The sequence below is a fragment of the Cupressus sempervirens genome, chromosome 2 (genome assembly GCF_028749045.1).
Source record: "Cupressus sempervirens isolate cs-2001-9-10 chromosome 2, ASM2874904v1, whole genome shotgun sequence".
Classification (NCBI taxonomy): domain Eukaryota; kingdom Viridiplantae; phylum Streptophyta; class Pinopsida; order Cupressales; family Cupressaceae; genus Cupressus; species Cupressus sempervirens.
The window spans coordinates 57,098,998-57,112,809 of record NC_143119.1 but is presented as its reverse complement, the minus strand read 5'-3'; the positions used below and the strand labels follow the sequence as shown (position 1 = coordinate 57,112,809).

Genomic DNA, 13,812 nt, shown 5'->3' with positions numbered 1-13,812 from the left:
AATGTCAAATGAGTTGACATTCAGGAGGTCATTACTCCCAACATTGTGACCCTGAGTATTTGGTGAATATCATACGTTGATATTCAAGAGACCAATACTCGTGATATCAAATATGATATCCTAAAAATTGTTATTTGTAATATTATGTTGAGATAATATTTCTATTTATATCCTCCCTAGCTAAGAGGGAGTGTTAATGTTTTATGGTGTCAGTCAGATAATACTTAGTGTAAACCTAAAGGACATTATCATAGATATATCTATGTAGATATATTAAATATATATTAATATATTAGTATAGATACATATACTAATATATTAATATGTAATACCATAATAATATATATATCTATAATAATATCATAATAATAATAATAATTATACAAATCAAGGTTCTTTGGTTAAATATAAGCCCAATCGGGCATGCTAACAAACCTTTGTTATCCGCTGAAATTAATGGGTTGCATGGAGGGTTGTGCGATTTGTTATAAAGTGGTAAAGGTGTAAAGTCACACTGATTTATTTTATAAGATATAAAAGAGAGTTAGAACCTTCTCTTGGAAAATATATATCATATTAAATGTTATTACTAGTGGGGGCACTAATTATAAGGATCATATATTATAGAGAATTAAATTTTTAAATCTAATAAAAAACTTAACAAGTGGCACCTTATATTTCACATCACATAGCTCATTGATCCAACGCCGGAGAGACTAAACTAATATCAGATGCTTTTATTGTGCTTCTCCATTGGAAGTTTCACCTTACACCTTATATGATATCAATATTAATGCCACCCTTGCTTAATCCTTTTGACCATGAGGCACATGGAGGGTCAGCAATAAATAAAGGGCTTATGATATGAGAGGACATCCATAGAAGGAAACAACACCCTCCAAAAGATGCTGTGAAAGCAAGGGAAGCTTAAGAGGTTGCAAAAACAAATGCGTACAGTTTTAGTTTAGGTCAATACATAAGTGTTCATCATGTGATAATTTTAGTAAGCTACTTATCTATGATTTAATAAATTGAGTTCTTTTAAGGTCTATCATTTAGTGGGTGTTTTTGCCAATAAGTGGCCAATTCCAAATCTAGGAACCATGGTGGCACCTAATATTCACATTAGAGAGATCATGAATCCAATATGATGGAGCTTTGCTTGATATCAGATGCTTTCTTTGCATTTGTCCACTGGGCTTTTTAGTAATTTGTTTGATTTCAATTGAAATACCATTCTTGGACAATCTTACATATCATGAAGCCCGCACAGGGTCAACACAAGTTCAAGGGCCTTTAACCTGATAGGACATCCATAGGCAAGGGAAGGGTATTACGAGGTAATTGGTAAATACTTGCTTGTTATTAACAGAGACCAAAAGGTAAATTTATACAAAAGAATGAGACGATGTTTCCTTAGGAAACGACCGTAAAGAATAGAAACATTCTATTCTAGAGAAAGCAAAAAAGAAAGCAAACTAAATCTTAAGATATTTACAAGATAACCATTAACTAATAATAGACGACTTATCTATTATTGTAATACCCTCCCTTAATGGTTGATCTATCGAAAACACCAAGCTGTCCTCTAAATTTGACAAACTTATCAGGACCAAGAGGCTTGGTGAGAATGTTTGCAGTCTGATCTGTGGTAGGAACATACTGTAGATCTATAATCTCGTCTTCAACCAGCTGTTGAATGTAATGACAATGAACATCCACATGTTTGGTTCGTTCATGGAAGATTGGATTCCGTGCTAACTTGATTACGCCTTCATTATCAACAAACAGAGTAGTCGGTCCGGTTGGTGACATCTGCATATCCCCAAGCATCCGACGAAGCCAAACAGCTTCACATCCTGGCTTAACAGTCCCTCTGTATTCAACCTCTGTAGAAGAGAGAGAAACTGCCTGCTACTTCTTGCTGGTCCATGTGACTGCACTGGATCCCAAACTGAACACATATCCAGATGTTGACACTTTATCATCAACAGAGCCTGCCCAATTTGAATCTGTGAACGCACTGAGTTTAGGATTTGAACTCCGAGAGTACAGAAGTCCATAATTTGAAGTGCCCTTCACATAACGAAGCACACACTTTGCTGTCATCTAGTGATCAGCCTTAGGAGCTGTCATAAAGTGTGAAATATAGCTGACTACGAAGCTGATATTAGGCCTAGTAGCAGAGAGGTAGATGAGGCTACCGACTAGTTGCTTGTATGTAGTATCATCAATAGAAGGAGAATCAGACTTTGCTGATAACTTGAGACCTTTCTCCATAGGTGTAGATGCAGGTTTGCAATCCTGCAGTAGAATTTGTTTAATAGGGCCTTGGCATATTTGGACTAAGAGATGAATATACTAGAAGACTGTTGCCAAACTTCAACACCTAAGCAATAATGCATGAGCCCAAGGCCAGTCATATCAAAAGACTGGCATAAGTTTTGTTTGATTCCCTGGATCAAAGATGCCGAACTGCCAGTGATGATAAGATCATCCACATAGATAACCAGAAGGATGATGTCACTGTCAGTAGTCTTTATGTACAGATTTGAGTCTAAAGAACTCCTCTTGAAGCCTTGATCACTGAGGTACTTATCAATCTTGATGTACCATGCTTGAGGGGCTTGCTTCAAGCCATTGAGAGCTTTTACCAATCTAAGAACCTGATAGTCTTTACTAGCAACCTTGAAACCAGGAGGTTGTGTCATGTAGACCTCTTCATGGAGGTCACCGTTTAGGAAAGCACTCTTGACGTCCATCTAATGGACCTTCCAGCCAAATTGTGCTGCCATGGCTAGGACTAATCTGATGGTGCTCATCTTTGTATTAGGAGCAAAGGTCTCCTCATAATCAATGCCCTAACGCTGAGAAAAGCCCTTTGCCACTAAACGAGCTTTGTACTTATCCAAAGTACCATCTGATTTGTATTTGATTTTATAGACCCATTTGCAGCCAATGGGTTTCTTCCCTGGGGGAAGATTAGAAAGGACCCAAGTGTTGTTCTTCAGCAGGCTTTGGTGTTCAGATGTCATGGCCTGTTCCCACTCTGGAATTCTTTTAGCCTCGGAATATGTTTGAGGTTCGAACACATTGTGAATGTTGGCCATAAGAGCGAAGTGAATAGAATTTGTAGTATTGCTCTTTTTTCGAGCAGTTCTCCCATCAATGAGCTCATCATCACAAGATCAACAAGTGTCTTAGCCCACCACTTAGGTCAGATAGGAGAATGACCAACAATAGTACTAGGAGATGCTTGATTAGCACGATCCTCATTAGAAGTTGGATCAAACTCAGGTGAAGCATCTACAAAGCGAGGTGATCCTGCAGGAGAAGCCAGAGGAGTCTGTACAGGTATCACTGGAAGAATTGGAGTTGCAGGAGCTATTGGAGCCCTCCCATCAGGTGGACCTAATGGAAGCCGAACTCCCAAATCATGAGCTTGCATAGGTTGGTCTGTTGTACTAGGAACATGAGAAACAGGCATGAATGGTCCTCGCTGCTCATCAAAGACTACATCTTCGCTATACATGAGACAAGATGTCTCAACATCAATTAGGCGGTAGGCTTTGTGAAGATTGCTATATCCAGCAAGCATCAGTTTCTGACTCTTGGCATCCAACTTGGTGTGCGAAGCATTAAGGATCCAAACAAAAGCAAGAGAACCAAAAACCTTTAGGTGACTGATGCTAGGTTTGCGGAGTTTTACCTTTGACCGCCACTGTGGGTGACCGGTTCAACAAATAAATTGCAGTGTCAACTGCTTCTGCCCAAAACTACTTCGGAACATGTCTGTGTTCGAGCATGGAATGAGCCATTTTGGTGATTGTCCTGTTCCGATGTTCAACTACACTGTTTTGTTGTGGCGTGTGGGGTGTGGTTAACTGGAATTTGATGCCATGTGTATCAAAGAAACCAGAGAAAGCATTAGATCAAAACTCCCCCCATTGTCTGATCTACGAGTAATAATGGATTTCCCAGACTCTTTTTCAACTAAGGGTTTAAATTTTTGAAATACAGTAAATGCATCTGATTTCTTTTTAAGCAAATACACCCACATTTTTCTACTGAAATCATCTACAAACAACATAAGATACTTGGACCCAAGAACAGGAGGAGTGGCCATAGGGCCATAGATATTGGCATGAACAAGCTGAAGTACTTGAGAAGCTCGCCAAGAATCACCACTGGTGAAAGGTGTGTGATGTTGCTTCCCAACCTGACATGCATCACAAACTCCAAGGTGTTGAGTTTGAATCTCTGGCAAACCAAGAACAAGTTCATCCTGAGCAAGCTTTGAGAGATAATGCACATTTAAGTGCCTATATCGCTGATGCCAAAGTGTGCTGACAGAAGATCGCCGAGCAACCATAGCTAAGTCCTAAGAATCACCAGAATCAGTAAGTCTGAAAAGACCATGATCCTCAAGACCTACTACAATAGTAGGCTTAGTCGCCTGATTAGTGATGGTGCACTGATGTGAACTGAAGGTGACTGCCAAGTGTGGAGAATGTCGCAACAACTGACTGATTGAGCGTAATTTTAGTTCCATCCTTGGAACATAGTACACATCAAGGAATATGAGATTCCTCCCCACAGACTGAATCTGAATGTTGCCTTTATCGAAAATGAAAGCAAACTAAAGCTTAAGATATTTGCAAGATAACCATTAATTAATAATAGACGACTTATCTATTATTGTAATAAAGGGAAATGCATCTCTCTAGAAGATGTTGTGAAAGTAATGGTGGTCTGAGAGGGTGCTATACCAAAATTTTACTAAGTTGCCGGTTCGTGGTTCGGTTTCGGGTTCGGGTTCGAGAACCGGTTCGCTGGTTCAACGAAATTTTGGAAAGGGGTTTGGGTTCGTTAGTACAAAAACATGTAAAAATTATATATATATATATACACACACACACACACACACACACACACATTTTTATGAAGCATGAGTTAAAATTAGAATGTAGCATAGTACCATAAACACATTTAAAACTTTAAAACAGCATAAACAATAACATATCAATGTATCATGGTGAGCATACCATCATATAGTAACATAATTCAATCAACTTCAACATCAAAGATGAAAGATTCAAAACATTTAAAATATCAAGTTCAAGTGTCATTGTTTCACGTTCAATGTTTAACAGTAACTAATAGAATGAAAATCTATTAAAATTCTGAATTTCTAGTTCTAAGTTCTTCATTCTTCATCTTCATCTTCTTCATATTCATCTTCTTCTTCTTCATCTTCTTCTTCATCTTCTTCTTCATCTCCTCCTTCTTCGCCTACGCTATTACTTGCACCAAGGCCAATGGGATCAGCAACAGAATCAACAATGGTATTGGCATCAAAGTTATCAAAATCATCAATTGTAAGCGCAGTAGTGGAAGCATCCAAGTCCGCAATCTCTGCATCTACATCCCACTTCTTCGTCTTCCCTTCTTTGTATTCTTGACTCTTGTGTGAAAGAAGGCGCAAGTTGTTATGCACAAATACCAGGTTCTCGGCTTTTTTTTATTGCAACCTATTACGCTTCACCGAGTGGATGAAAGAATAGGTGCTCCAATTTCTTTCTGATGCAGAAGAACTAGCAACCTATAAAGACAACATAGGGTAGGCAATTAAAAAGGAATTAATTCAATCTTATTAAAAAATTCTTTTGAAGATAAAGTGAGCTAATTTAAAAAAAAATAAAACTTACTTGTGATATAACTTTGATTGCAAGGGGCTGCAATGTTCGGAATTTTTGGCCATGGAGGTACCACCAACCATGAGCATGCTTCTTGAACCGATGACGAAGAGCATCATTACTTAGACCTGTAGCATTGACAAATGCTATGAACTCATCCATGATTACATCTCTTATATCATCATCAGGAAATATTCTTCTAAATGCTGCCTGGTACCCGTCAGACACTTCCATATCTCTGTATGGTGGCAACCTTCCAGGTAGATCACAATATTGTGAGCTATAGTATATGGGGGTCACGACATAGGCAAGCAAATGTAATGGAGTGGTCATTTTGTTCCATCTTTCATCAATAATTTTTTGCACTTGTTTGAAAAAGGTCTCTTGCGGATCTTGCTCCTGCTCATTTATAACTTGCCTGATCTTCTCAATCATTGAGTCTATGCCATCATAGATCTCTCCAAGGCAAGGCCTATCCATGTCAGTGTACCTAAGCATGCTCATAATGGGCTCGGTGATCTTAAGGAGATATTCCACATGTTCCCACCATGAGTCAGCCAATAGCCTATCCTTTATTTTGTTTGCCCTTTTAGTGTTCTTTTGCTTCCATACACCCCAATTGTTGCTGATTACCATACCTTGAAGTGCATCTTTCACTTGCACAAGTCATCTTAAGATGATTATATGTGATGCAAAACGGGTCTCAGCAACCTGTGACATAAATTAGAGCAAAAAACAACTATTAGATACATATTTTAGAAAACTAAGAAAAGTATACACATTGGCAATTGCACAAGTAAAATATGAAAAATCAGAAATTGTCAAATATTAAAAAATAAATTACTAATTTGAGTTCAAGTTCATTTACCTTCAATAGCTCCAATTTTGAGTAGTTCCTGAAAAGAGATTGAGTCATGTCGTGGTTTGTGACAAACATTTGTATGTCCTCAGCCTCTTCATACACTGTTTTGATCCACTCAATTTGGTTCCCAATCTTTTGTAGCATAAGATTGAGTGAATGGACTGCACAAGGTGTCCAAAAGATATGTGGATATCGTGATTCAACCAACAAACCTGCTGCTCTACAATTCTTTGCGTTGTCTGTTATGACTTGGACAACGTTTCTTGCACCCACTTGTTCAATGGCCTCAATTAAGATATCAACAATAAATGGCCCATCTTTTACTTTGCCCTCACAATCCACCGCTTTCAAAAACATTGCCCCTTTAGGGGACACCGCAAGGACATTGATCAAGGGACGGTTCCTAGAATCCTTCCAGCCATCTGAAACAATTGTCACCCCTGTCTCAACCCATGAGTCCCTTATGGGCTTCAATTGATTTTCAACCCGTTGGACCTCATCATCCAACAAGGTGGTACGCACTTTCTCATAACCGGGGCCACAATACCCTTTTGGAGCTTCATTTGCACCCCTCAACATGTCCTTCCAAAACGGAGAGCGGACAACATTAAAAGACAACCCATTTGCATAGAGGCATCTTCCCACCTTAATGTCAGCAATATCCCGGGCCTTGTTTTGAAAAGAAGTTTCTATTGGTACCACTTTATCGTTGGCAAAATCTTCCATTGATAGTCCTCTGTTGCTTCGCATTCTGCAAGTCTCCATCAAAATCCATCCCATAGCTTTTTTAACTATAATTTTGCAGGTTGCCCACCTTCCGCTATATCCTTCGACATCCTTATACATTCTTTTACTTGAGGCTTGTCCTTCGAAACCTCTTAAAAAACCCAAAATTTAAAACCATTGCTCAAGTTTTTATCGGTGACAAAAAGCAAAAAGCACGGGCAAAATTTGGTCACCCCTTCCATTAATTCTTCCACCTTTACCAGGAACAAAACCCTCACCACCCTTCTTATCTTCCTGTTTCCTACAGTTCTCCAGCGTCTTGGATGGGAGACCATAAACTTAGTCACCTTCCGTTCCTCTCTTTCTTTAAAAATACGGATCTCTTCCACCAACCTAAGCCATTCCACTCTTATCTTTGCCTTGTAGGCTTCCTTGTCCACCCTAGTTGGCCACCACACGAAGTCGAATTTTCCTCATGCTTCTCCTTTCTCTTCATTTTCAAAGCACTCGCTGTAATTGAAGCCCTGCCCTAGCCATGCCCATTCTAGCAGAGAGTCAATCCCAATAATCAAATCTTTGGGGAATAGCAACTTCATCACCCATTCCACTTCTTTTGAAAAAGCTAATTCTAGTCCCCACGCCATCACCATTGCTGCTATATCCACATTGATTTTCCAATGGTGGGTTGAATTTTGGAACAATTCCCCCACTGTTCCCTTAACTGCTTCCAAGACACCTTGTGATGGGCATTGAAGTAGCAACCGTAGCCTTTGATTTTGAATCGGGCCATAAAGCACCTTTTGTTGTCTGGTCATCTTGAAGGTGAAGGTAGCTTCCATCTTTCTCTAAATTTCCTTTCCTGTCACTTTCACCAAATTTGCATTTTACTTTTCAAAGTTGTTAAAATTTACCTTTTTGGCTACTATATTTATAGCATATCGATTAGCTCACTTTTTTGCGCATTTTTCCATTCACGAAGTAACTTAATCATTCCATCCTTTGCTTTTAGCCCGTCTTTTCATTATGCAAGCAGTTATTGCAAATCACCCAAATCTTCCTTCCTTACTTTATTTTGACAGTCCTTTATAATGGAATCCTCCACTTAATCATTTACGCAACAATTTAAACTTGATTTCTTTTTTCCTTCATTCGTCACCCAACACCGCCTCCTAATAGCTACACCATTCAAAACACCCTAATCCCACCACCAACCAATCTACTGCCCACTTTGAAAGCTGATCTGCTTCCCTGTTAGCCTCACAAAAAACATGATACATTTTAAAATCCTCCAACGATTTTAGCACCTCATTAATAGTTATCAAAAAATTTCCAAGTGCCAAGCAGAAATCATGTTACTTCTTATCGCTTGCACCACCACCAGGGAATCTCTTTCCACAATAACTTTTATCCCCCCACCTTCTTAGCACATTGAATTGCCAAGAGTGCTGATTGGAATTCAGCTTCATTATTAGTGCCATCTGGTAATCTATTTGCCCCTATCGCCAATGTTTCTCCTTTATGATCTCTCACTATGCAACTCTCTCCTGATTTGCCTAGATTACTCCTTGTAGCCCCATCAAAGTTTACTTTTATCCATCCTTCTTCCGGAGCTTTCCACCTTGCCTTCTCTTTGTTCCAGATTTGAAATGCTCCTCCTTTTTGCTCTAGCTTGTCTAATTTTGATCCCTGGCCATTCCTTCTGAATATCTCTATTTATTCTCATAAAAACATTCTTTAACAAATTCTTCTTGAAAATTGATGTACTTACCACTTTTTCAATAGAGTGGTCAATTCTTCTCAAGAGCTATTCCACCGATTCAGTCACCTCCTGAAAGATTCGCCTATTTCTCTCCTTCCACACCACCCATATTACAATTGAAGGGCTTATCCTCCACACACTTTCTAGCATATTTCTTTGACTCATTCTTGGCCATGAAATGAAGAAGTCCATTTGAGAGGGACTCCATGGTCCTATCCATCCCAGCTTACTTTGAATTGAACTCCAACATTTTGTTGCTACCTCACAATTTAACAATAGATGATCCACAGTTTCTTCCTCTTTCCCACACATTAAACATTTAGTTGGACCTTGAAATCCTAATTTCTTCCTTCTTTCCACAGTCAGAATTCTGCCTTGAATGGCTAACCATGAAAATGTTCCTGCCTTTGGCAAAATCTCTTTATGCTAGCATAAATCACCTGCTTCAAAACTAACATCCTCTCCATTTGCTATTAACTCATAACCTAGTTTTACAAAAAACTTTCCTGAAGCTGCAATACACCAACTAATCATATCCCTTCTAGCAATTATACAGACTTTCCTTCGAGTGAAAATATCTTTAAGCGATTGTTGCTGCCCCTGAGACAAGCCCTCTACCCTCCAATCCTTCCATTCCCAAAACTTACCTAGGACTCCTTCCTTCCCAATTAAGTAATCTCTAACTTTCCCTCCCCACAGACCATATAATTTTTGTTTTAAATCTCTATCCTGACATTCTTCATCCAGAGCTTTATAGCCATTCCATGAACCCTTGCAAAAATTTGCTTGATTACCATCATCAATCACCCAAGAAATGTGGTCTGTTATGACATATTGACGTGAAATAATAAAGTTCCAAATAGCCAACCCTTTTAAGGGGTTTTGGACTGTTAAAATCCTTGTTCCTTCATTTGAATCCAAGTATTTTGCCCTTAAAAATTTTGTCCATATGTAATCAGCATCTGTTACCATCTGCCATACTAATATAGCTCCTAAAGTTATATTCATAAGATTCTAGTCTCTTATTCTAGCTCCCCCATTCTTTTCTGGTTTGCATATTTTCTCCCATTTTAACAAAGTTATTTTCTTACATTCCCTCGCACCACTCCAAAAAAAACCTCCGCATCTGTTTTTCCACACTATTAATTACTTTTTTGGGGATTTTAAGAGACGTCATTGAGAAGATTAGGACTGTAGACACTACTGATTTTAACATTAAAATTCTCCCTGTCGAAGATAGCCACTTCCCCTTCCATCCTTCGATTTTTTTAAAACACTTTTCTGCTGAACACTTCCACACATCACTTTTATTTCTGCCTTGGAACAATGGGATCCCCAAATATCTACTTGGAAGTAACCCTTGCTTTATATTAAGAATTCTACAAATTGCCACTTTTACACTACTGATTTTAACATTAAAGTTCTCCTTGTCGAAGATAGCCACTTTCCCTTCCATCCTTCCATTTTTTTAAAACACTTTCTGCTAAACACTTCAACATATCACTTTTATTTCTACCTTGGAACAATGGGATCCCCAAATATCTTCTTGGAAGTAACCCTTGCTTTATATTAAGAATTCTACAAATTGCCACTTTTTTACTCACAGTAGTATTAAAGAAGAAAATCTCTGATTTTGCCTAGTTAATCTTCTGTCCTGAAACTTTCCCATATGTCTCCAAAGTCCTCTTCATCATTTTGGCTTGCTGCTTTGGGGCTTCCCTTGTTAAAAAGGTGTCATCCACAAACTGGAGATGGGAAATAGCTTCCACACCCCTAGCCACTTTCACACCTTTCCACAGGCCTCTATTTCTCTTTACACTAATCAATCTCCCCAATACTTTTGCTAAAATGATAAAGAGAAAGGGGAACAATGGATCCCCTTGTCTTATTCCTTTGTCTAACTCAAAGAAACCTTGAGGACTGCTATTAACCAAAACCGAGAATTTGACTGAAATCAAACAACCTTTTACCCATCTTATCCAATCTTCATTGAAAACAAATTTATTCAGAACTTTGAATAGAAAACCCCTATTCACCTCATCATAGGCTCTCCTTATATCTAATTTCACCATCATTTTACTTACTTTCTTTATTCTAATAGAATGAATCATTTCATGGGCTATTATAGCACCTTCAAAGATAGATCTCCCTGGTGCAAACACACTTTGTTCCTTTGAGATCACTTCACTTAGAACCAACTTTAGTCGATTTGCAATCACTTTGGAGATGATTTTATACAAAGTATTACATAATGAGGCTTGAAATCTTCAAAAGTCCTACAAGCTTCCTTCTTTGGCACTAAAGCTATGAATGTATTATTTATGTCTTTTAAAACAAACCTCTCTTGTCTAGATTCCTCGACCACCTCCCATACTTATCCCCCAAGTAGTCCCAAAAAAATCTGAAAAAACTTCTTGTAAACCCATCCGGTCTTGGCTTTTATCCTTGCCTAAACCCCAAAGAGCATTTTTTACCTCTTCTTTAGTTACATCTGCACATAACATTTTGTTCTGCATCTCTAAAACACAATTAGGAATACACTCCAAGACTTCACCTTCTATTTCCCCACCTTCATCCTCTAACCTTCCCCTATTCTTAAAAAAGGCTACTCCTCCTTTATCACCTCCGGGTCATTTATCATCATCCCTTCAGATATTGAGAAAATCTTATTGTGTACTCTTTTCACATAATTTATCATCATTTCCGGCTTCCACCATCCATTCAACCTATGTCTAGTCCCCCCCAAGAAAGTCTATCCAGCTTTTCTATAATATTCACAAACCTTGATCTTCTATTATTCCATGTGAATTTACCTTTCTTAAAGGGGATATTTACTAACCCATTATTAGTCACAAAGGCTGAGAAGGCTTCCTGGTTAGCCGATCTCCAACCTCTTGTTATTGTGCAGGATCTCTGATAGAAGTAATGATGGAGATATAATTCTGACTTACCTTTCTTTTATGCAAAAGTTCAAATCTCCAGATTTGTCTTCAATGAATCAACTGATGATGTATTTGGAAATCTGTAGGTGGTACGATCTTGGGGACTGCAAGTATGCTCGGTAATTGATATTGCTTTGTCCACCGATGTGCATATTATATTTATATTCTACCAAAAGACATGGCCCCATAGGGGCATGACTCTATGTGGCCATGACTAATCAAATTTGTCTTAAACACCAACAATAACTAATGTGCCTCTTCATTAACATCCCTGATACAATAAGAAACCTCGACAACTATGCACAACAAGTTATATGTAAGATAAACATGCACTACTCAATGATTAGTAATCATCCATATGAAAGCCCGATATGTAGAATATTGGCAGTGATACTAAACCCGATCCCTGATCAGTATGTTGAACTATAGCAGATGTCTTCAATCTGATATGAATTGGTAGAAATATATATATCAAAGAGTTTAATCTTTAAGATTACATCTCATATTTTATCCGACAGAAGCTATAAACATTAACACTCCCTCTTAGCTAGGGAGGATAAACATACGATCATATATCACTTCAATATAAGAATATCGTTGATCAGAAGATATTCAACATTTTGATATCACAGTTGATATCATGAGTATTGGCCTCCTAGAATATCGACATCCGATATTCACCAAGTACTCAATTAAGGTTTTGATATCACATCTGATATCACGAGTAATGGTCTCCTAGAATATCATACGATATTCACCATTCACTCAAAGGTTTGATATCACATTTGATATCAAGAGTATTGGCCTCCCCGAATATCAAAGATATTCACCAAATACTTCGAGTAATGGCCTCCCAGAATGTTGAGATGCAAGACATTCACCATTTACTCAATTTGTTTGATCTCATAATACAAATTATTGTAAGATCGTCACCTTACAATAACTTATCCAAATACAAGTGACATCATTTGGAAGTCGTCACTTCCTCATGATGTACACATGGGTAGGCCCATCATTTTTATATATAAGGATGTTTTCAACTCCCTTTGAATATCAATCATCAGAACTCCCTCTTCCTGCAATAACATTCTAAAAACAGAAAGGTCATGGCACATAGCAATAATGATTAAAAGTAAATACACATAGATAACATAGTACACTAATTTGATATTCTAAGACTCCAACTTAGAAATTTTAACAAGCTTATTTTACACGCCAATGAGTATATAAAGAAAACTCCCTCTTAATCCATTACTTCATACATGTTAAGGGTATTTGGCGTTTCTTTAGAATGGATATTTCTCTGGATCTATATCAAAATCATTGACTCTGGTGAAAGCTGCTTGATGTTTCAGTCTATTAGGGCATATGAATGCTGAATGACCATAGTTGTCACATCTAAAGCATTGCATTTTCGAGTAATCAACATGTCTTCTTTTCCTTTTGAATTTAGGTTTCTTGTTTTATCAACCTGGGCTGTGAGAGCCTGAATATCACCTTCAATAGGAATATCACCTTGAGATATTAACATGCCCTCCTCCTCCTTTAGTCGACCAAGTTTAGGAAGCTTTGATTGAGCACATACCCCTTGTCTGAAATATTTCCATGTAGACCCTTGAGAGCTATCATTGTTAATTCTTTTTCATCATAAATCTGGCCAATTTTGGAGAGTTGGTTTCTTAGTTTTGTTATCCTCATGAAATATGAGTCAACAAATTCTCCTCTTTTCATTTTAATGTTGGAGAGATTGTCTTTCAAGGTTATAATTCTCGTTGTATTGTTTATCTCAAACATTTCTTCAAGAGTTTTAAACATTTCGTGTGCTGT

General features: G+C 37.9%; 1 protein-coding gene across 6 annotated transcripts in view; it reads left to right on the top strand.

The window, feature by feature from the left end:
* LOC149571045 (uncharacterized) overlaps positions 1–13,812 on the top strand; it is a 149,253-nt gene that overhangs the window by 84,515 nt on the left and 50,926 nt on the right. Inside the window, exon 2 of one of the 6 annotated variants that reach the window (XM_089812619.1) lies at positions 12,072–12,149. The exons of the other annotated variants lie outside the window; for them this stretch is intronic. Within the exon in view, the coding sequence (XP_089668745.1) occupies positions 12,072–12,112 (41 nt within the window). The 3' untranslated portion in view covers positions 12,113–12,149. Of the gene's footprint in view, positions 1–12,071; positions 12,150–13,812 lie in introns of those variants that run through there. 6 annotated transcript variants of the gene reach the window in all.